The sequence below is a fragment of the Rhodamnia argentea genome, chromosome 8 (genome assembly GCF_020921035.1).
Source record: "Rhodamnia argentea isolate NSW1041297 chromosome 8, ASM2092103v1, whole genome shotgun sequence".
Classification (NCBI taxonomy): Eukaryota; Viridiplantae; Streptophyta; class Magnoliopsida; order Myrtales; family Myrtaceae; genus Rhodamnia; species Rhodamnia argentea.
Genome location: NC_063157.1, coordinates 23,602,554 through 23,625,526, shown reverse-complemented (window position 1 = coordinate 23,625,526; position 22,973 = coordinate 23,602,554). Strand labels below are relative to the sequence as shown.

Genomic DNA, 22,973 nt, shown 5'->3' with positions numbered 1-22,973 from the left:
GTGGACTCCGGTCCTGTAATTTTTTATCTCCTCCCACCGAGGAGGTTTTCCACGTTAAAAAAAAAATGCATTGTGTTTTTGCGTGTCCGGTATTTATATTGTTCTATTATATTATTTTCTTTTAGGTTTGGACAAGAGAGGAGATTGCTTTATTCGCCGCACTAATTGATGTTAGATTGGTAGTGTTGTTGTCCCAACAGGATTACCACGGGGAGATCCCTGTATCTCTTCACCGTTTGCAGTAAGACCTGATCGTCAAGGCCAAAACAAAAGGGTCCTTGGAGGATCCAGCCGTCATGCCAACCAGTCGTCATGATGGAGGAAAATGGTCAGTGGACAGGGCATCTTCTTCTCTGGCAATGCGTTTTCCAGAAAAGAAGACACTAGATTTTTATTCTCTCGCAGCTAGTTATGATCGATCAGAAAAACGAAACCAGTCTTGCAGCATGTAAATGCACAAGCTTTTCCCTCCGGCAGGAAGGCGGAAGGCTAGTTTGATAAGAGCTCAGTCTCTACTTACACTATGTCAATGCAGAAGCTGAAACGCCATACAAGTGACAATTTGCATGTGCTGGCCAGGAGTTTTAGGGGGGCAAAACGGCACTCAACAGCCAGGGGCTAAATCAATCCGATGACCTTGGTTTCAGGGGATCTCAAGGCCTCAATCAAGCTATGAACTCCCAGAGTAGGATGACGATTTTCTCATAGGACCCAATCAGAATCTGCCGTGGCTTGTGCGTGAGAGCGATGCAGGTGAATTAAGGGGAAGAAGATACTTTGATGAATCACCAATCGAGAAGGTCCGACAAGCGGTGTCCTAAACAATATGCTTTGTACAAGACCTCTGCTGAGGCAGGGTTTGTGTCTTGCTTCAAGGTACGGTCACTTTTAATGATTTGGGTGACCCTATTTGAAGACATGTTCGTGTCATCCTAATGTTCCTTCATCAGTGCATGATGTGGTTGGCAAGTTCAAAAGTATGTAATGACACAACTCAGCAGTTGAATTCCATTGCAGATGCCGAACCCGGGAAACATACAGACCCAAACTGCTCTCGTTAGTTCGGAGGACGCACATATGCATAAAGCGCAAAGAAAGACTGAATGAAAGTGAGCACTAGAATCAGGGCGGCCACCAGTGCCGAAATAAAAGACCATGGAGTACCAAAGTACTTGCGCTTCAATCCCACCCACCGCACGCGCCACCGGCTCCTATAGTACCTGTTCAGGTCCTCCATCACTCCGGCCAAATAGCTCCTCCCAATATCAAACCCCACGTCTTTCCCTAAGTCGTTGAAGAAGCGCGCAACTTCTTTGTAGGTCCCGTAGTAATTCTCCAGCACTTGGTGATCCGATAAGAAGCTGGCGTCGTCCGCAGAGGTCATGAGGCAACCGATGAAGGTCACGTAGCTAGTGATGTGCTGCGAGCAGTAGCAGTAGCACTGCTCAAATGCGACGCAGTTGAGGAAGAAGGAACTGGTCAATTCGTCGATCGTCAGCGGGGGAATCTCGAGCACTCCGTTGTTGAACTGAATGTCGAGCCACCCGTCACACTTCCTCGGCTTGAATTTGATTCCCGCGCGGCGGAGCTTTGTCACTGAGTGGACCAGCTGCAGATACTCGCTGTCAGATGCCCTCGGCGTTCCCAAAGGGAGGTCAATAAGGCTCAGCTGGATCAGGTGGAGCAAGTGCTTGACATCTGAGACTTGGTAGTATTTCTCGAGGACCTCTGGCTGCCGCTGCACTCCGTAGTTGAAGAACCGCAAAGCGACCTCGACAAGGGAGCACTGGGGCTCGTTGGGGGGCTTCGACATATCGTAGAGCATTTCGAGGACGAAGAAGGGCACTTGGTTCTCAAGATGGAGGAAGTCGCGCATGAACGAAGTGAACGGCCACAACATGTTGAAGATCGGATCGTCTGGGTCGGGTGCTACTCTGCTCTCGATCACTCGGAACACTTCAATGATGAAGCAGCCGTCGAGGACCATCATCTCGATCAGCTCCGAGCTCCCGAAGTTGAGCGGCTCAGAGTAACAGTCTCGAATCTCCTCTTCCTTCGACGCGACGGCATTGAAGTACTCGTTGTAATCAACTCCAAAGCTTCTGGTTCGGGCGAGAAGAGCGGAGAAGAACCGTGGCTTGTGCTCTTCGATCATCTGGAGTTTCTCTTCCCCATGGTGGTACGGGCCGATGGACACGATGCGGGGCTTGTAGGCCTTGGGGTTGAGCTCGGAGAGGGTCCCAGGGACCCTAAAGATGCAGCAGGAGTAATTGCCGGCTGAATGCTTCAGACGGGTCGGCCTCTGGCTGAGCCTCCGGTGCACTACGGATGACCAGTCGCGCTCTGCCACCGTGACTACATGGTGGTGGTTGGCGTGACCGCTCATGGGGTTGAGATTGGCTCCCCCAACCATTTGAACCTCCATCTCGGCCGCCGTCCTGCTCCGAAACCAGGTGTTCGCAGACCCTAAAAGATGGGGAAGCGACGACCTCGTTGACCTTCGAATAGTGGGCTCCGATGCTCCGGCCGATGATGCTGTGAGCTTTCTGGCGCGTTCAGTGAACCAAGCGTGGTGGGAGCCAACTAGAACAGACAAGAGTCCAAGGCATAGCTAATTTACTATTGAAGATGTCTTGGCTTCTCTTGGACTTAGTGGGAGACCTGAAGTCCTCCGATCAACAAAAAAGAAATGCGTTTGCGTTAGGTTGCGCCAAGAACAAGACAGGGGACATTAGGAATCTTTTAACAAGTCACATCACGTGTGAACTGCACCAGTTTTCCTTCATCTTTCATCGAGCCGACGAACGGTAAGTTCTGCCGTTTTAATTTATTTCTGGCGCTAACAGAAAATTGACGTTTTGAATATCTAATTGGCATTGATGTTACGGCTTTCTGATATGTACCATCTGTACAGTGTGAATGAGGCCAGTTGAGTTGTCTATTGGGGAGTCTCCTCCCTGCCCTAGGTCATTTGTGAAATCCCATAATAATACTCATTATTTGGTGGTCGCGCGTCGAGATCTAATATAACCATTTTCTATAAGAATTCATTATAGAATTAGAAATGTTTTCCCATTAATTCCATCAGATGGCGACGATACATTATTCCGTAAATCTCGTATGTGTGCTTAAATAGATCTGGACCATTCAATCTAACGAGATCTGCAATTTTAATGATGTAGTTCACTTCCGGGTAGAGGGGGCCGGTTCAACGGAACCGGCGGTTCCGGTTCCAAAAAAAGGTGGAACCGGAACCGGCCCTTGAAGAGCCGGGTCCGGTTCCGGGTTTGGAACCGCCGGTTCCGGGCCGGTTCCGGTTCCGGTTCGGAACCGCCGGTTCCAAAGCCCAATTACTCTTTTTATCAAACTTACTCCTCTTTTTTTTTTTTTTTTAACCGGTTCCAACAATTTACGAACCGGAACCGGCCCTAAGGGCCGGTTCCGGTTCCGGGTTGGAACCGTGGGCCCGGTCAACGGGCCGGTTCCGGGCCCACGGGTCCATTTGGCACCCCCTACTTCCGGGACATGTACATCACGCTCGTGTAATAATTTCTCCATGGAAGTGTATCAACTACGTGTTGTTTCCAATTGGCTGGAGTTCTTCTGCATGTCCTAAAGAGTAAAGACCAATGAACTCATGCAAATCACCATGTATTTGAAGCTGCATCCTGCTGTTACTTTTCCATCCATAGAGGCATTCATCGACAAAAGCAACCGTGTCCTGCGAACGAAAGGAAAAAAATTGCTAGAAATTTCCATTAGGGAGAAGCAGAAACAAACGAGAGAGATGAAGATGAGGGACAGAGCAAAGAACATTAAAGAGAGAACAGGGCTGATGGCTTCGCTCAAAAGCGTCATCCAGTTTAAATATGAGCGACCCTTGTCGGAGTTTGAGTAAGCTGCATCAAAGTCTAGAGTGCCGCTAGTTGTGCTATATGTAAAGATGCGGTCCAACGAGGACGGGGAGTGATTGTCAAGATCAGAGAGATTGGACAGTGAGTGGTTCTTGACGAGCTTCTAAGATGGCTATTAGGATAGGAATGAGCTAAATTGCATACCGATTAAGGGGAGAACGTGCCAACACACACGTATATAAAACTCAAGGAGGCGTCTTTTCACGTAATCGTAAGTTTTACCTTGAAACTTCAAAGTTAAACGAGCTCGTATTAGAGCACTATCGAGACAAAATCGTGATGCCCGCAATAAAACGGGTCAAAGCAGACACCACCCCCAGTGAAATCGTGCGGAAGCTGGTGGTTGGATCTGCAAGTGTAATAGTTGACCAGAAAAAAAAGTTTGACTCGGTCAAACTTGGTGACCTTCTAGTATATAAAAGAAAAGAGGGAAATTTGCCCCCATCAAAACGAAAAAGGTGTCCGACCAAGTTTAAGGAGAGCACGCGCGGAAAAGAGAGAGCAAAAAAGGAAGGAAGGGGAGAATAAGGAGAAAGGGGAAAAAGAGAAGAGAGACATGCACGCGCCTCGCCGAGCCGGATTTACTTGGACCGGCAATGTCTCGTAGGGATTCAAACCGTTTCATTCTTCTAATTTGAGTGATTTGTGGAATTATGGCACAAATTCGAAATCAATGATACGTTTGTTTGAGTGAAAGTATTTCAAAAAATTAGTTTTCCAGACTTTCACCGCTTAGTTCGTCGAAATTAACTTAGTCGACCAAAAATACTTTCCAATCAATGAAGAATTTATGCGTAAACCTATGAAAGTGAATTTCTGAATTTAAAGATATGGAAACACTTTCCGAAATTTTTATCTCTTTCGTTTTCTTTTTTCCTTCTCCCTATGCCTGTCGTTGGGTCTCGATGACAGCCGGTCGACCCGCAACCCTCGAGCTCACCCGTGGTTGCCGTTGGCTAGTCACAGTAGAGGAAGAGATCATTTTTCAAATGACTTCCATATACCAGAAAACATGTGCTGTCACACACCACCAAACAAAAGAAAATTAGCTATATTTTCTTTTAACATGAAGTTTTCCCCTAAACAAGCACACCATAAGTGAAATTTGAATTGCAATGTCCTATTTAGGAGTTGTTCAGTTGAGAAATTATGGGGGTTGATAGTTTAGGGTATTGTGAAGATGTAAGATTTCACAAAACTCACTTTGTGTCTATGGTTTGCCCGAAAAGAATTTTCAAAGTTGGGTGCGTGCCATTCACAGTATCGACCAGCAACTTTTAGGCCCAATTTTGTCGGTTGCGGACTAAATTTTGGGTCAACCAAGCTATCATCCTTTTAGTACTTAGAAAGAGCTTTCTTTTAACAGTAAGCTCACTTGAAACGGAGCATAGTTTAAAGAGATATGGCACAAGAAAGTTTGTCGTGCAAGTGACCATTTGTACACAAGCGGTCGTTCTTCGCATTAGTGATTTTTTTCGCCGCTGTTGACCGTTCTTGAGATCTTTTGTAGACTAGTAGTGAGCTATTTAACTCCGAAATAGCCTGGTCTAGTCAAGTTGTTAGTTTTTTTAGTTTTTTTCAAGTCAAGTTATTAGTTAAAGCAGTGTTTTCTTTGATTTTAACGTCGATTTATTTTTAATTGATAGGATTATAAGATCGGCAGCGCGTAGAGCTACTTTGTTTGATTTTGGGCATTTTCAGTTGAGCAGTGATATCTCTTCTTCGAATTTGTAAACTCATATTTAGAAAACGATACGAACTAGTTATATTATGACTATGAGTTATGCAATGACATTTTTATTGCATAAAAGTACGGTCGGATATTTACTACACATTTTGGTTAATTGTGAATGGCTTGAGAAATGTTTTATGAAAGTTGTTTTCTATTTTTTTTGTGAATATGGTGTATGAAATGGATTTGGAAATGATTTGAGAAATGTCTTGTTAAATATATTACGTTAGGAACAAAGTGATTAAAGAATATACATTTTGATTTATAAAACGTACTCTGATTATGACATAGAGCTTTGATGCTCAATACCAGCGTGAAATCGGGTAGAGGTTTTTAGGTATACATACCGAGTTGAGGATATCCTTTGAGGTAGAGCCACCGGCTGATAATAGGTGGAGACCTTGCCAAAGGGAACTTAGTCGCCTCCAAGCGTTATGTCGTGACCATAGTTGGATCATAAGCAATACATTGATCAATAAAATATACTATTTGGCATGAGATTTGATAAGATGGATCAATGGAATAAACCATTGAAATGTGAATTGATGAGATTGGTCAATGACTGGACCAATCATGTTTGCTTTGATATTACTAATGAAATGTGTATTTTTGATAAGTATAAAGTTTTGTTAAAAAAATAAAACTCTTTTTTGATCTCGTACATGTGATAAATTCTAGATTTGGATTAAACGAGTTTTGATATGGTTTTGTAAATATGCATAGGGGGTGCTTCATTTGCTTAGAGGAGACAAGCACTACTCACTAAATTGTGGTTGTTCACCCCATTTATTTCAATTTTTTCAGGTTCCTAGCTAGAGATAAGCAAGACGAGAGCGCTATTAGCATGAAGTTTTGGTAGTTTCATTTTGGATATGAGTTGGGCTGAGATAGTTGCACTTGTGTGTGTATGTGTATGTTCTCAAATCAAATTTGTGTTTGAGGTTGTATCCTTTGAGTGGAAAGACGGCTGTGCCATTGGTCCGACAAGGGCAGGGAGTATTCACCGTGGCCAAAAGGCTCCGATAAGGAGCGACTTCTAGAATGGTGAAGAGGGCATGAATATGCCGAATGACACACTGAACAGGGCAAGGCATGCCTGATATACCATATACATGAAAAACTAAAATTAACTCACGGAGGCGATTACTTATGATACAGGTCCAAACGGCCATGCTTTAGGCAGCCAATGGAAGGCTTTTGTCCAAGAACACTTACGCCATAGGTCAGAGTGGCCGATGAGTTCGCTCCAGGACCATGTTCCAGGCGGCATCGAAGGTTTTCGCTCGAGAACACCTGTGATACTGGCCTGATTGGCCAATGGCTTCCGCTCCAGTATCGAGCTCCAGTGGCCGATGGTTTTCACTCGAGAATGCCAAGGATATGGGTCAGGTAAGCCAAAGGTCTTTGTTCCTGCACTGTGTTCACTGTTCTGGATGGCCAAAAGTCTTTCTCTCGAGAACACTGAGATGTGAGGCCGGGTGGAGATGTCAGGAGGCTTTCACCACAAATGACAAGATCCAGGTGGCCGATGGCTTTCACCATGGACGGTCCTGGCAGTCGAAGGCTTTCGCTGAGGACTGTCGTCTCCGAGGTGGCCGAAGGCTTTCCCCGCTGGAGAGACTCTTAGCCGCGCATGGGCCCCGAGTTCAATTATTTCCCACGATTTATTCATGGCAAGGACAATGCTTTCATGTAGCCATAGACGGCTAGATCAACAGAAATAAGAAACAGTAGTGAAAGCTGGACAATGTGAACCTGTCAATGAACAGATTGACCATAGAATTCCTATTGATTACTGAAGCTCTAGCACAAGATAGAGAGAAAGATTGTCTTTGAAGCAAAATAGGAACGACGCCTTACCGGCAACATCTACCATTGATCTGCTTAGCACGCACCAGTATTGATGGAGCTATAAAGGGAAGATGGCATTTTTGTAATCAAGCTACTTTATCTGTAAGTTCTCGTGACAGAAGTTCCAGTCATTTCATTCTGAAACTCCACAGCAACTGTTTCAAGTTACCAAATCAGGCACAGACTAATGGAAAATCGAGAGGAAAAACAGATTGCACAATGAGAAGCATCTGTTCTGCCTCGTCAGGAAGCCAGAAATCAAAACGACATGATCATCAATGAGTAATGATCAACCATTGTCTTGGTCAAACATAACAAATGCGTCCGTCCAGCCTAACAGATTTGTTGAAAAATCAGATCCAAATGACTCGTAGTGGGTGCAGTTTAGATTCCTTAAAGATTGAGTGGTGTCATATAATCCACCTACTACAGTCCACTGCTATGTCTTTCTTGCCCGTGGAATGACATAAAGAGGAGTCCAGCTACGAAAATCTGATTTTGTATGGTTTTTCGAAGGAGGCCAAATGAAAAAGTTCCTCGAATAGGAAAAGTTAACCTCATTTCCGCACGTACAAATCAAGAAAAGAAAAACCCGTCACGTGACGATACAGACGGCGAAATGAAAGGGCGACCCCAACACTCGGACTTGTTTTCCGAATAATTGGCATAACTGACCCCATGGATGTAAGGAAAGTTAGCATTAAGACAATAGCATAAGACATTTTCGCTGTACTATTGAGGGAAGAAGTTGCTGGTTGGTGGGTCTATCCGGAAATCACCATACCCTTCCCCACATATTGAGCTGCAGATTCTGTCCCAGAAAGAAGACACCTCTCTTTTGTGCGCCTCCAACAACACGAGTGGCGAACTGGGCCACTGCACAAACAGTCCATGGTCGAGCTGCTGATGTTGACGTGAGAATAATGTGTATAAATTCTGTCGTTCGGCGACATAATTTGCTTGGGGATCGAAGTAGCCATGGGAGACTTTAAGCATCTGGTTATCGTCAAGTTCAAAGAAGACATCGTAATTGAAGAGATTCTCAAGGGATTGGAGAAGCTGGCTTTGGAGATCGAAGCTGTCAAGTCCTTTGAATGGTAACGTAATCAAACTTCTATTTGGCTGATGATGACACTCGTGATTTTTCGTCCTTGGAAAAGTTCACTGCACCCCATAGAGCTAATCTCTCCATCCGTGTAATATAAGCACACAGATTTGGTCTAGTCGACCGACTATTATTATCATATCTATTCTGTAAATTTCTAGACTGAATCTGCTTCAGAAATGCAGTGATAATCATATGCTGAGAGGACCGGCATAGTCATTTTATAAACAGAGGCGCGGCTATGCTGTCGCAGAGCGCTCTTCCCGTTTTTCTTTTCAATGAAAACATAATTAAGTTTATGATTATTCCAATCCACCAAGAATCAACCTTAAAGCTACGGTTCCAAAACTTTTGCTCAATATTCGGTTTTAAAAATTTTAATGAAACAGGGGACAAGACATGGAAGGGCAAGAGATGCTTAGACAAGGTTTCACTCATGCGTTCCTGATGTCATTCCACAAGAAGGAGGACTTCACTGCCTTTCTCGGTCATTCGAATCACCTAGAGTTCTCCTCTACATTTTCCTCAGCTATCGAGAAGGTCGTTGTGCTCGATTTCCCCGCCGTTCTTGTGAAATCGCCAGCATGATCGCGATAGTCCTCTGTGCAATGTGTGTGATAGCGTATGTGTGTACTCAGTTACTCGTCCGGTCTGGATAGAACCCGATCTACCTACAGACCCTGTTTTGTCTGAATGCTTCCTGTAATGTATTTTGGATCATATGCTTTTGATGAATAGACAGTAAGATTGGTACTGCTAATAATGGATCCCATTAATCAAGATAATAACAGCATGTAACTGTGATCCCAGAAGGCGTTAAACTAACTTTGACTTTATTGCCATGCTTTGTCGGCCGAGGGTGGACAGTTAGTACTAATACGATGCTAACACACCATCCGACGCGATCACATCTGTAGCCCCGCCAAAAAGGAGGACAAGTGGCCTGAATTACTCTTGAGGCACTTCACATCAATCAGCATGGTCATGGCGAGTTCGAGATAAATTATGGTTACTAGTGGTTCCTGACAAGCACAGGCATCCGGGTACTTTATGGTAGCATAGAATCGTGAAGAGATCAGAAGAAAAGAGATGAGCACGAATCATGCGCAAAAGGGGCATCGAACGTGTACTCGATAGCTCGACCAAAAGTGCCAATGACCACCATGGAAAAGAGAAGAAACATGAAGGAAAAGGCTCTAAATTCTTCTGCAAAAGGAGGATCAAAATGATGCCATCTTGTCCAAAAGAAAACAAAGCAAATAATAGAATGAAATTGTTGCCACCAAGTGACTCAAAAAGGTAGATTGCATAAAGGACAGACATTCAAAGATAAACTGGAAAGTAGATTCCATTGCCTCCTTGCTTTCTTCTCTCACTTCTATAATCTGCTTCCCAGAGAATCAGAGAGCCAAGAACCAAAATGAAGCCACTGAAGAGACTCCATCTCCTCGTAGTTCTGATACTGTACTACTTTCTTTACCTTTGCATGGCTGAACAAGCGCCCAGAACTCTCTGCGGCAAAACCCACATCGACCAGCCTTTCTCGAACTTGAATTCGACCGAGGCATCTCCATTGAGCAGGATGATCCTCTGCAGGTCTCAGAAGCCATACTTGAGAACATCTCTCGGTCTTTTCGCGATTTCCTCCATTGACTACACCAACAGGCTACTGACCATCTCGCACCAACCGTCTTGTTCATCTCAAGCCCATTTCTTCTTTCCTTCACTTCTCACCGCCGGTTTTCCCTTGCCTCCGCACCCAAACTCGCTCCTCCTACTCGACTGCAGCGATACAAGACTCACCATGATGTCGACTCCTATCCATAATTGCACCGATTTTCATACATGTCAAGTTCTTCCAGAAACTCCAGGGCAATCCCACAAACCTCTTGATTCATGCTTGCTTGTTCATGATCTCGAAAAGCTTGAGAATGGTATTGATCCTAAGGCCCTGAACTGCTCCGGGTCCAGATGGGTATACAAGAAAAATGCTACTAAGAATGGAACTGAGTTGGAGGACTACAAAGGGTATGAGCTCGGGACGAGGATTTCATTCGACATTCCAGATCATGCACCGAACCTCTGCAACGAGTGCGAAAGGCCTAACGGAAACTGTGGTGTGGGATTGAGGTGCATTTGTCATCCGAAGGAGTGCAGTAAGTGCGCAATTTCACCTAGTCTTCGCCTTGAAAAACTTCAATTGATGTGAAGTGAATCTCTACTTCTGCCGTATATCTTCATGAGGTCATCAAAAGCATATATCCGGTTTCGTTATCGATCAGAATCATCGGTCGGAGTCATGAAATCGAGATTTTCTTTTGCAGGGGATAGGGTCATATCAGGAGGAGGAGGAGGAGCATCATTCAGGTCCTTTGGTTGTACCCTCTTCTGTTTCCTTGCTCTCCACTTGGTTCTATTCATTTGAGAATCTGTTGGTGCACTAGTAATGAACAGGCCAAAGATTGGGCGACCGAATGGCCCTTGCTCTCCCGGTCCAACTTGGACATGCCCGTGAAACGTTTCACAATCTTTATGGCACCCTTAATTCGATCCCTCAGATTTCCAAACTCAAGTTCAGGCTCCAGAGCTCGAAGTTGGATCTTGGAAAGACTCTGAATAAAGTGAATTAAGTCAAAGCTTGAGATTTCGAAATTCATTCTCGATGGAAGCCCAAATCGAGTCGAGCTCAAGTAAAATGCTTAAGCTCGACTCAGCTCGACCAGACCTTGGTTTCCGAGGTCCATCGATGCATGCCGATAAGATTTCTAGTCTTAACAACCATGCCAATTATTTTAGAGCCCATCAATGCTGAATACCCCGTGCAAATATTCCCGTTCGTAAGAGGTGGAATCAAAAGCAAAGAGAGTTCAACAACTCCGAATGTGATTGCAGACAGACCTGCCCATGAGATGAGATTATAATAAAATGATGATTAAGACTAAAAGGCAAGTTTACGCCAATAATTTACTTAATTAGGCAACAGTCCGGCCAATTTGGCGTTTTCGCAACTGCTTCATCGTTTTCGTACACCAAGTCAAATCGAGGATGGAACGGAGGTGGTCCAAACTTTAGGTATTTGGAATAAAGCTGCACCCAAAATCTTGTGCCCTCGCGCCTATGTCACATGCACATGCGCATTAACATTTCCCAAATTATGTACTGTAGCAAGTTAATACGAACATAGACAAGATAGAGAAAAGAGAATATGAACAAAGATTTTACGTGGTTCGATCAATCAAGAAAAAGCTCCTTGGAAGCCTACATCCACGGAAGAAATCTCCATATTTTCTTATTTTCTTGAAGGAGATATATTCTCCTTAAATAAGGAAGAGTATATCATAGTTGCTAAACACAGTCTATGATTTTTATGGTAAATATAGATATTACATATTGGATCTTGATCCTCAATCTTATCATGATTTGACAAGTTTATCTTGCCAATCTTGCCGAAATTGTCAATCTCGCCAACACTCCCCCTCCAAGTTGAGGCAAAGAGGTCTTTTGAGGTCAACTTGGCCAATAGTTGTTGAAATACTCCTTTAGAAAAAGGCTTAGTAAACACATTAGCAAGTTGTTCTTTGCTTCGAACATAAAGTGTTTTCATAGTTTTGTTTTGAACTTTCTCTCGAACAAAATGACAATCGACTTCTATGTGTTTTGTTCTTTCATGGAAGACCGGATTTGACGCAATGTGAGTTGCTACTTGATTATCACAAAATAGCTTCATAGGACCACGAGATCCTTCAAGACCTAAGTCACTCAATAGCAAGCGAAGCCAAACCAATTCACACGTCACCGACACCATAACTCTGTATTCTACTTCGGGGCTCGAACGAGCAAACACGCTATGTTTTTTACTTTTCCATGTAACTAGATTACCTCCAACAAAAGTACAAAAACAAGTGGTAGACTTCCTATTAGTGGGACTACCAGCCCAATCAACATCAGCATATATATCCAACAACCTCCGTGTGATTGTGTTTCTTCATAAGAATGCCACGTCCTAGACAAGACTTCAAATATCTCAATATACGGTCAGCGAGCTCTATGTGACCTTTCGTAGGAGCATGCATAAATTGGCTTACAAAGCTAACGGCATATGAAATGTCCGGTCGAGTGATAGTCAAATAAATTAGTCGACCAATTAATCTTTGGAACTAGCCAAAATCTTGGAGAGGAGTAGTATTTTTTATCACTTTATTCCCAAAATCCATAGAAGACTCTGCAGGTTTAGCCTCCAATTTTCCTGTTTCTTTTAACATATCCAATGCATATTTTCTCCGAGAAAGAAACAAGCCTTTACTGGAAATAGCAACCTCAATTCCAAGGAAGTATCGCAACCGACCCAAATCCTTGATGTCGAACTTCTCATGCAAATATTTTTTGAGAGATCCAATCTCTTGCAATTATCACCGGTAATGACAATATCATCAACATCTATTAACACTACACAATTCCTTTAGAATTTTTCTTAACGAATAGAGAATGGTCGGACTTACCCATTTTAAAGCCAAACATCACTAGGGTTGCACTCAACTTTCCATACCATGCTTGAGGTGACTGCTTGAGGCCATAGATTGCCTTCTTGAGTTTGCAAACAACTCCTTGATCTTCTAAGGGGTGACATGGAGGGAGGTCCATGTACACTTCTTCTTCAAGTTCTCCGTGAAGGAACGCATTCTTAACGTCCATTTAAAACAATGACCAGCCATAATTGACAGAATCTGACATGAGAACTCTAATAGTATTCATCTTTACCATAGAAGCAAACGTTTCTTTGTAATCTACTCCGTATGTTTGGGTGTATCCCTTGGCGACCAATCTAGCCTTGTGCCTCTCGATTGAACCATCACTTTTGTACTTGATTTTGTAAATCCATCGACAGCCAACAGGACGTTTTCCAATAGGTGATGGAATAATATCCCAAGTCTAATTTTTGTCAAGGGCTTGTAGTTCCTCATCCATGGCCTTCCTCCACACAGCTGATTATTGTGCTTCAAGAAAGTTTGCGGGCTCAATGTTTGTATCTACAGCAGATAGGAAAGCACAAAACGCCGGAGAAATGAAATCATAGCAAACGTAAGCCTAAATCGGATAAACCGTAGACGATCGATACATAACAAAGTCGTGAAGACAAGTTGAGGGCTGAAATGTTCGGGTTGATCGACGAACCGGAGGAACTGGAGCTATTTCCTGGATAGGGTCCTAAACTAAAGTAGTTGTGCCTTGATTAGAAGTGTTTGTCACATCTCTCTAGATTTCATCAATCACCATATCATCAGAAACAATCGATAAGGGAGAAAATTTCATATCAAATACACTGTAATCATAATTGTTAGTGTAATCAACAATATTCTCCCCCCCGAATTTGATCCCTAGAAGAAAAATACATGTGCGTTTCATCAAACGTTACATCCCGAGAAATAAATATTTTTTTGGTGAAGGGATCAAAGCATTTATAACCCTTTTTAACACTGGAATATCCCAAAAAAATGCATTTGTTTGCATGAGGATCTAATTTACTCCCTGATGAAATGTGAACATAGCACACACTATCGAATACACGAAGATGAGAGAGATTAATTGAATGGCCAATGAGCACTTCCATAAGAGATTTGTATTGCATCACCTTACTAGGAAGACGATTGATCAAATAGCAACTTGTTAAAATCGCATAAACCAAAAATGTCGAGATAAGTTTCCATGAAACAGAAGTGATCGTGTTACCTTAAGGAGATGATGATTTTTCCTCTCTGCAAACCCATTTTGTTGGGGAGTTTTAACACATGAAGTCCGGTGTACAATACCTAGACTTTTGAGAAACGATTTAAAGGGATGATTGATATATTCAGTCCCATTGTCGATACGCAATGTTTTAATCCAAGCACCATATTGCGTATAGATCATTCGAGTAAATTCACCGAAGACTATCAATACTTCACTTTTAGAGGTAAGCAAATACAGCCAAGTAGTTCGAGATTTATCATCTATAAATGTAACAAAGTATTTAAAACATTCTCGAGATTCAACCGGTGCATTACCCCAAACATCAGAATGAATCAACTCAAATAGTTCACACGCATTATTCATCCTTTGAGGAAAACGCAATCTATGTTGTTTAGCAAAATGACAAGTTTCACAAGAGCTTGAATCTAGAGAGAAAGTAGAATCAATAGACCGTAACACCCAATCCGATGGGTGCCCCATATGCCAATGCCATAGTTGAGATGTTAACCCCCCTTTATCTTGGCTAGAAACCAAAGACGTACTCGCAAAATCAAGAGTATATAGGCCCTTTTCAAACCGACCTTCGCCAATCTTCCTCCTTGTGGTTCTGTCTTGAAAGATAACCTTATCACGGGAAAAAGTAACATTGCAATTTAGATCCATGGTAATTTTACTAATCGATAACAAATTAGAGGATAATGATGGCACAAAGAACACATCATAAGAGTTCAAGAATAAATATAGTTTCCCAACCCCTTGAATATGGACCTTTTAACCATTGGCAATCGTAATAGGAGAGTAGGAACCAGTAGGAACCTCATGTAGATGAGTTGTCCAATGAGAACTACCGCACAAGAGGTCGATTGCCCCCGAATCAATTATAAAGCTATTCATAGAGGATGCAGATAGGGCAAAGCCATTACCAGTAGTTTGAGCCATATTTCTTGAGTCAATACTCGGTTGAGAAACACCGCCGAAGGACATCGGTTACTTTAGTTGCAAGGATATTTGTTCCAAAGAGGTTGAAGGTCCGGAGTGGTAACATAACTGGCAACTTTAGAATCCATAGTCTTATTTGTAGCCTTGTCCTTACCGGGTCGTAAGTAAGGGTATAGCTCTTAGCAAGGATCATGAGTATGCCAATCTTTGCTACAATGGGAACAATGAAACTTTGTATTACGGCTGCAACCTTTCCCTTTGGCGCCATTAAAACGAATGCTAGTACTAGCTTGGTTGACAACATTAGCTGCATTAACCGAACTCTCTACTAGTTCTCCCCCTGATTTGGGTTCAATATTCATCACCCTTCGACGGGTTTCTTCTCGTTGAATAGTGGCACATACATTAGAAAATGATGGTAGAGTAGCACTCATAAGAATCTGTCTCTTAACATATTCATATTCAAGTCAAATACTAGCAAGCAACTGAAATATGCGATCTTGTTCTTCTCGCCGAGAGTATACATTGACAGATGGAACCGGAGGACGATACTATCGGAGCCATCCCATTTCCGTTTCAAATTGTCAAGATGTTCGAGAAAAGATTGGCCAGAGGTTTGCTCGGTATGAGCAATCTCCTGTTGCAACTCAAAAATTCGAGAAGCATTATCTTGATGTCCATACATATCACGAAGAGAATCCCATAAGGCATTTGCAATATCAGAATATGCAAAAATCGCATAGATCCGGGGATCCATAGAGTTAAAAATCCATGACATAATAAGATTATCGGTAGCTTGCCACCCAACATATTTAGGATCGGTGATAAGAGGCGGTTTGATTAAACCATTAACATGCTCCAACTTTGATCTGTCTCCAAGAGCGATTGTAATCGCCCGAGACCAGGGGAAGTAATTGTGACCATTGAAAAGAATAGAGGTGAGTCGAGTGCTCATTTCATTCGAGCCGTAACGACCCAAATCGGCATTAGCCATTGTGCAAAAACAACAAATATGGAAAAACTCATGTAGCAAGTTAATACGAACATAGAAAAGATAGAGAAAAGAGAATATGAACAAAGGCTTTACATGGTTCGGTCGATCAAGAAAAAGTTTCTTGGAAGCCTACATCCACGGGAAAAATCTCCATATGTTCTTATTTTCTTAGGAGAGATACGTTCTCCTTAAATAAAGAAGAGTACATCATACTTGATAAACATAGCCTGTGATTTTTATGGTAAATATAGATATTACATATTGAATCTTGATCCTCAATCTTATTATGATTTGACAAGTTTATCTTGCCAATCTCGTCGATATCGCCAATCTTACCAACATGTACCCACCGAAATCCCTCCAGGAATATGTGTCAGCGGTTCCGTTATTACGATTGCATCATACGACAGTGAATCATGAAAAAAAAAAAAAAACAAAGTCGATGAGCTACGGGTTACTTTATGAATTCGATTTCAAAGCGAGCGTCGGACGCCCGCGGTTCGCCCGCGGTTCATCTCGTCTTTCTACGCGATCGCTAAACAAATCTCATGGTGATCAGGACTTCGATTTTGTCATATCAAGCGAGACGAAACACGTGAAGGTGTGTAGACCCGATATACACGGAGTCTATCTGATGAGGTTTTGAGGAAAGGACAAAGTCGTCCCATAATTTAGTTTCATCACCTCAGCAACGAGAAGACGAAAGCCTTAAAAAAAATCGAAATATATAAGTTGACGAAGACTGAGTCCAACAAAACGGAAAGAGAACAGGGCACTGGAGACTTGCCTAAGATTGGCAACCCGGCATCGGTTGAATAATATTACCATAGCCCGTGAAAAACCCTGTTTGCCCCTGGTCGTTCTTCCAGTTTCCCTTGCGTATGAGAGGCTAGACTGGATCGAGAATCGACTTATGGTTTTCGTCTCCGACGTCTGATTTGAAAGCCTCATTTTGTTGACTGGAGATTCTCTCTGAACACTCGTCGAGGAAGTTCACCGGCGCTCGTGACGTTTGCAGAAAAAGTTCGTCCTAATGGGAAACCGGATCAGTCAGGTCAACGAAGTTGAAACAGAAATGCATGCTTTTTGATTGAAACACGTGGCATTTCCCAGTTGCAGCTCTTGCCTTTTGTCTAGGATGCGCACGATTCCATAGTAAAATCGAAAAATCGTGGTGGTAGGGTATAGGATATACGTGGTAGGTTTCAAATTTGGAAACTAGTTCAAACGGATAGATTTCAGATTTCAGGTAAAATCTGAAAAGAACCTGAAACCACTTACTTCGATTTGTGTTATTCTCCTAAGGAACATTCGGTAAAAAATGAAACATGTTGTTGACTCTTATTTTGTTATCATAGAATGCGTATTAATATGTCCAAAATAGAATTAGGTCATGCATTTAGCATGTTTAGATTCAACCGGCGGTGGTATTTACGAAATCTAGGAGGATCTACACTTTTCTTCTTAGGAACACTACGTCGCGAAATCCGATTTGAGCGATCCAAAAACAATTTGCGGCGTGACCCGATTAACTTGTTGCCTGTAGGGTCTAGAGTGCAATCGAAATTAACAGAGTGAAGGTTTGGTGATCGCATGCTTTGGGGAATTGGCATGGTAGAGAGAGAGAGAGAGAGAGAGAGAGAGTCTAGAGGGCCCCTCAAGGTCATGAATTGCAGAGATTTACCCAACTCATGAATGCACATCATGCAATCATGGGATGCTTTTCAACTCATGCTAGCTGTTTGCCACCCCTCTCCCCCACCCCCTTAAAATAAACTTGAAAAATTCATTTGTGGGGTAGAGAGAGAGAGAGCGACCTATCATTGTATATTGTACATTAACACCTCAGCTCTGATGAGAACACCCTAGTCAACAAATTAACAGAATTTTGGTCCAAAAGAAGACAAATATAACAAGGAAGAATATTTTCATCCCCACCTTCCATGTTTGCCTAAAAAGACAAAAACGCTAACTCAAAAGTATTTTTCCTACCTCCTTTTAACATTGTAACGTGAGACGGATGAAGGAAAGATCACAAGCTACAATTCGATGTTTTGGTTCGGGCTTGAAGAGATCTTAAGGAAGAGAGAATCCCCAGAAGCTATGCATTTGAACTGGTCTCTGTCATGCGCTCTTGCTTGCACATATCAATAAAGAAAAATCGCCTCTGTGACATTCTTCCTCTTCTTGCATCTCCTCCAACTTGTCTTCCAACCGAAACCTTTCGCTGTCGCCCGTGGCCGACGCCGATGTTTCGTTTCTCATCCTGAACATGAACGTCGCCCATCCGGTCCCTGGGCCGAAGAACCAATCGTGCACGTTCCACAGCAGGTCGATCGCGGAGCCGTCCACGAAGATCGTCTGGCTCCCCCGGAAGTTCCACTGCAGCCTCTTCACTCTCAGCACGATCTTGTTGTCCACGTAAACGCATAGGACCGGATACTTCTGCCCCTCGCTTTCGTCTCTACGCTTGATCAGAACGTCGTGCACGACGCCCGTCTTGCCGAACCGCGCCTTGGTGCTGTACACCGAGTCGCCCGACAAATGCTCCCGCCGCGAAACCATGGAGAATTTCACCGTATCCCCGCCCGCGCAAACCCCGAGCTTCTTGGAGATGGCTTCTCGCGGTGCCATGTCGCCGAGAGCGAGACCCAATTCAGAATCAACGGTGACCAACACGTAGAACCCATCCACGGGTTCGGGTCCCGTCTCATACACGGCTTTCGAGAAGTCCCAGAAGACTTCAACCTCAGAATTCCGGTGCTCCATCTTCTTGTAGTGGCTTCTGTTCTTCCTGAACAAGCCCGAACTGGCGCCGAGCCTGAAGGAAGAAGACTGATCGTGGTCGAAGCTCACGATCGCGTCTTGATGACCCGTTTGCGCGGTGAACCAGGAGATGGTGATCAAGAGTTGCTCTTTGCTCCTGGAGAGGATGGTTTTGTAGACACAGGTGACTGCATTCTGGACGGAAGGAAGAGGGGAGGGAGAGATGAAGGCGTTCTTGGAAGGGTGGGAGCACGAGGGAGTGGAGAAGCTGATGGAGTCCTCGCTGAAGCAAGAAATAATGTCTCTCATTGTAGTCCTGAGAGGTTTCTGGGGAAGAAGAAGAAGTCGTGATACAAAAACCAGAGCTCGTAGAGAGAGAGAGAGAGATGAAGCAATTGCAAAGGGAGATGTATGGTGAGAATAGAAATGGAACGCCCATGGAATTCCCTTCTGGTCTTGGGTTTGGCATGACAAGCGGCGAGTGCTTTTTGAACTGTCCATGCTTTAACTGTTTCAAACATTTTTTTTTTGGATAACTTGAAGAATGGTGGACGCGTTCAAACCCTCCTTTTCAACGATTTTGTGGGCATACAAGACTAAACTTAGAAAACTGATATATTATTTGGACAGTGATAGACTCGTGCTGGGATATGAAATACTACTTTGCATATCAATTTTATGTATTAATTGATGTATATAATAACATCACTTCTTTCTTTGTAATTAATTCTAGATAAATAAGGCCGAATTGATTAACTGATATGCTAAGCGATACGAAGAGTATTTTTGGGTCATTGGGTAATATTTCGTCGCGTCATTTCGTCGATTAGTGTAAGAAATCAGCTAGACCATCAAGGTGAGACGTGACAATGAGCTGTTGATTCAAGCCATCGAGCGGTCATTCGCCAGAGAGGGCGAGGCGTGAGACGCGAGACGTGAGAGTGGGAAAGAGGACGAGGCATGAGAGTCCAATGACAGAAGAGTTCTAGGAAAGAAAGAATACATTATGGTTATGTTTAATAAATTAAAAAACAAAATCTCTTGGAACAGAGAACCGGATCGCCCAGATCTTGGTTTCAATTTGAAGGATCCGGAATTGGACCGCCCCCCTCGGGCCCGGGACCAAACCGACCGGTCCGGACAATTTCAAATTCAATTGGTCCGACTTGCTCGCCCCTACTTTTTTGCGCGAAAATAAATTCATGTTTATTCTTCACTGTTTGAAGTTACGCGGGTATGATATGCAAATTGGTGATTACAAATATGCATTATCACCTTCATACATTCATATCCATAAAGTTAAAAAAGAAATAACGATAAAAATCAATAGATATTTCCATCTAACTATTGTGATTTCAGTATGTATACGATTGATGGTATGACTTTTACGAAACGATAGCTGTAAGACTGTGACTTAGTAAGAAAATTATCCTGAGACAACTATAGAAAAGTGAAGAAAATCATTCAAGTACTTTCTCAGTTATAAAAAGAAAATGCAACAATCTTGTTCATCACATTCTTTTTGTGGACAAAAAAGAAACAACTTATCGACCTTTTTATGCCTAATAAATTAGTGGTTAGCCAAAAATGATAGATATAAATCTCCACTAAACATCATAAGATGAAAAATGTACATGCGTTTGTCGATCAACCTTCTTGCCAATACAACACTCTAACCACCCAAACGGGAAAACAATCACACTTTGGAATTTGGGTAGCTTAAAGAGAGAAAAGAATAAGTGAAGTTTAAAACTATCTATATGCCTAATTTTGTGGACAAAAAGCTATAGGGTTACCCGAAATCAGAATCCAAAAGTTCGCTGGTAGCCGTCCGCCGATCGCCATCTACCGATCGCGGGGCTCCACTGCCGTTCACTCGCCACCGATCTTTGGTCCCCAACCGCCATTCACCCGTCGTCGGTTGATGTTCGTCCGCCGCTGTTTGGCGGCTGCAAGTTGCCAATCTCCAATCCCAAGCTACCGTTCGCTTGCCGCAGGCTTCCGATCACCGACCACTAGTCCCCGTTCACCATTCGCCAGCCACGGGTCTCCATTCACGGATCTCTGACCGCCCTTTGCTAGTAGCTAGTCTCCAATCTCGGAGCTGCTAGCCTTCATCCGCCGGTTGCCCAATCGTAGAAATTGTAGGTTATTATCAAATGAATCTCTTTTTTTAGAATAGAAATTTTATGTCGTTATTAAATGCCGTGTCTCTATTTAGAAACTCGTCCAGGAAATAGAAATAGAAAAATATATTTTTGGCCAAAAATAGAATCCGAAAAGAGAATGGTTGCCATTCGCACCCTCAAAGAGAGAAAAGAGTAATCGTAGTTCTAAAATATCTATACGCTTGATCCCGTAGATAAAAATATATATATATATAGGGTTACCCGAAATCAGAACATGAAAGTCAAAAAAGTTTAATACACATAAATCATAAGCCTAGTTTTCATAATCATACTCCTTCATATCCAACCTTTTTTTCGCGTGACTTATTCGCCGTGAAAATAAAAGAAATCCCTTTAATGCTCGGCAAGAATTCTGCTAGGGACATTTCGTACGTAATCGACGACACTATCTCAATATCAAGAGAATAGCTAAAACTTTCAAGAGAAAATTTACTAGGAAGAGTTACCGAAAACGTTTGCGATTTTTCTAAAGCTCGTTCCAACTCAATGTCCATCATTTTTTTCCCTTTTTTGGTTGAACTAAACTCGACGAAATCGAATCGATGCAAGCACATCATCCTCGTTGCAACCAAAATAGTGGAGAATGCGAGAAAAAAGCTTCTTTTTTTTTTCTTTTTTCCTTTTTTTGCAAGGAGAATATTGATTTCTTGCTGTCCGAAATTCTTTACGACAACTTTCAGAGAAAAGCTTGTGTGTTTGTTTGCGTTTTTTTTTTTTTTATTTATATAGATTCCAATACCCTGTAATAAAATAATTTCTTCCCCAATTTTGGTTTTTCTGTTGTTTGACAGGTCATCTGAGATATGACGAGACCATGAAAAAGGAAAGAGACGAAAAAGCTTTTCGATCGAAAGCCAGGACGTCTCGGACGAAGTCCGTAAACGACAAGGGCGTGGGCCAAACCTTCTCCATTAATATTAAAACCCGAAGTTTGTCCGAGAGTTTTTGCACAAGCTTTGATGGCGGTGTAAAGCGTTCCTGCATCTTGCACGCCACGTTGGGAAGGAGGACCGACTTTGATCATTTCAATAAGCACGGCCGCTTAATTGACGGTTCGAGAGTTAATCTTCTCGATTACCATTAGATTGATTGGGAATTTTAATCTTGCATTTGACGATTCGTCCTGAAATCGGTCTTGTAACATTTTCCGTCCACTAAAATCTGAATGAATAAATGAAAGGTCTATACCAAGTTTTACCACTTAAATGTACGACATGAACTCGAATGCATTATCGCACCAAATTTTAAGATTTCCCCCGTTATTGTCACATTTAGAGAAATGGGTCACACATGCATATCATGCAAGCACGAGAACTCTCAAATCAAGTAGGATGCACTAAGACCCCTTTGGTCCAAGGATCAAACACTCTTTTTGAGTCTACCTATATGCATATTAGAATCTTCATCAATTGGCGATAATTGCGGAATCAAAGCTTGTATCTCTGTTTGTAAGAATGTCGATCACGTGCACCATAGAGACCACCATACGTTACGCACGAAATATAAACAACCGCTGGCCATGAGATGTCAGTTCGAGCTCGATTGTCTTGTTCGCGAGTTGCCGTCAGACAACGTCTACATTGATGTAATAATAAGATAGCTGAAGTGACAACTCATCTCCCGGTTGCATGTGCAGCTCCACAATCTATATCCATACGGTCAATGACAGTTCTATGAGATTGGCCAACCACAAACCAAAAATGCTTACCATTCGCGGAATAGACCAAGCGTTCCACCAAGTATAAGCCTCAGGTGA

The 22,973-nt window shown here is 42.8% G+C and overlaps 4 protein-coding genes across 4 annotated transcripts; 2 read left to right on the top strand and 2 right to left on the bottom strand.

Annotated features, from left to right (window-relative positions):
• Positions 1 to 982: 982 nt before the first annotated feature.
• Positions 983 to 2,694, bottom strand: LOC115735549 (UPF0481 protein At3g47200-like). Its single transcript, XM_030666839.2, has one exon. The coding sequence runs from the start codon at positions 2,423 to 2,425 to the stop codon at positions 1,058 to 1,060; it is 1,368 nt and encodes a 455-aa protein (XP_030522699.1). The 5' UTR covers positions 2,426 to 2,694; the 3' UTR covers positions 983 to 1,057.
• A 5,743-nt stretch (positions 2,695 to 8,437) lies between these two features.
• LOC115735552 (stress-response A/B barrel domain-containing protein At5g22580) lies at positions 8,438 to 9,362 on the top strand. The gene is made up of 2 exons (XM_030666843.2): positions 8,438 to 8,594; positions 8,992 to 9,362. Exons 1-2 carry the CDS (start codon positions 8,476 to 8,478, stop codon positions 9,188 to 9,190), a joined length of 318 nt encoding a protein of 105 aa, XP_030522703.1. The 5' UTR covers positions 8,438 to 8,475; the 3' UTR covers positions 9,191 to 9,362.
• A 127-nt stretch (positions 9,363 to 9,489) lies between these two features.
• Positions 9,490 to 11,186, top strand: LOC115735563. The gene is made up of 2 exons (XM_030666866.2): positions 9,490 to 10,758; positions 10,927 to 11,186. Exons 1-2 carry the CDS (start codon positions 10,023 to 10,025, stop codon positions 11,025 to 11,027), a joined length of 837 nt encoding a protein of 278 aa, XP_030522726.1. The 5' UTR covers positions 9,490 to 10,022; the 3' UTR covers positions 11,028 to 11,186.
• Positions 11,187 to 18,131: 6,945 nt separating this feature from the next.
• LOC115735559 lies at positions 18,132 to 19,584 on the bottom strand. The gene has a single exon (XM_030666853.2). It carries the CDS (start codon positions 19,527 to 19,529, stop codon positions 18,387 to 18,389), a length of 1,143 nt encoding a protein of 380 aa, XP_030522713.2. The 5' UTR covers positions 19,530 to 19,584; the 3' UTR covers positions 18,132 to 18,386.
• Positions 19,585 to 22,973: the final 3,389 nt, after the last annotated feature.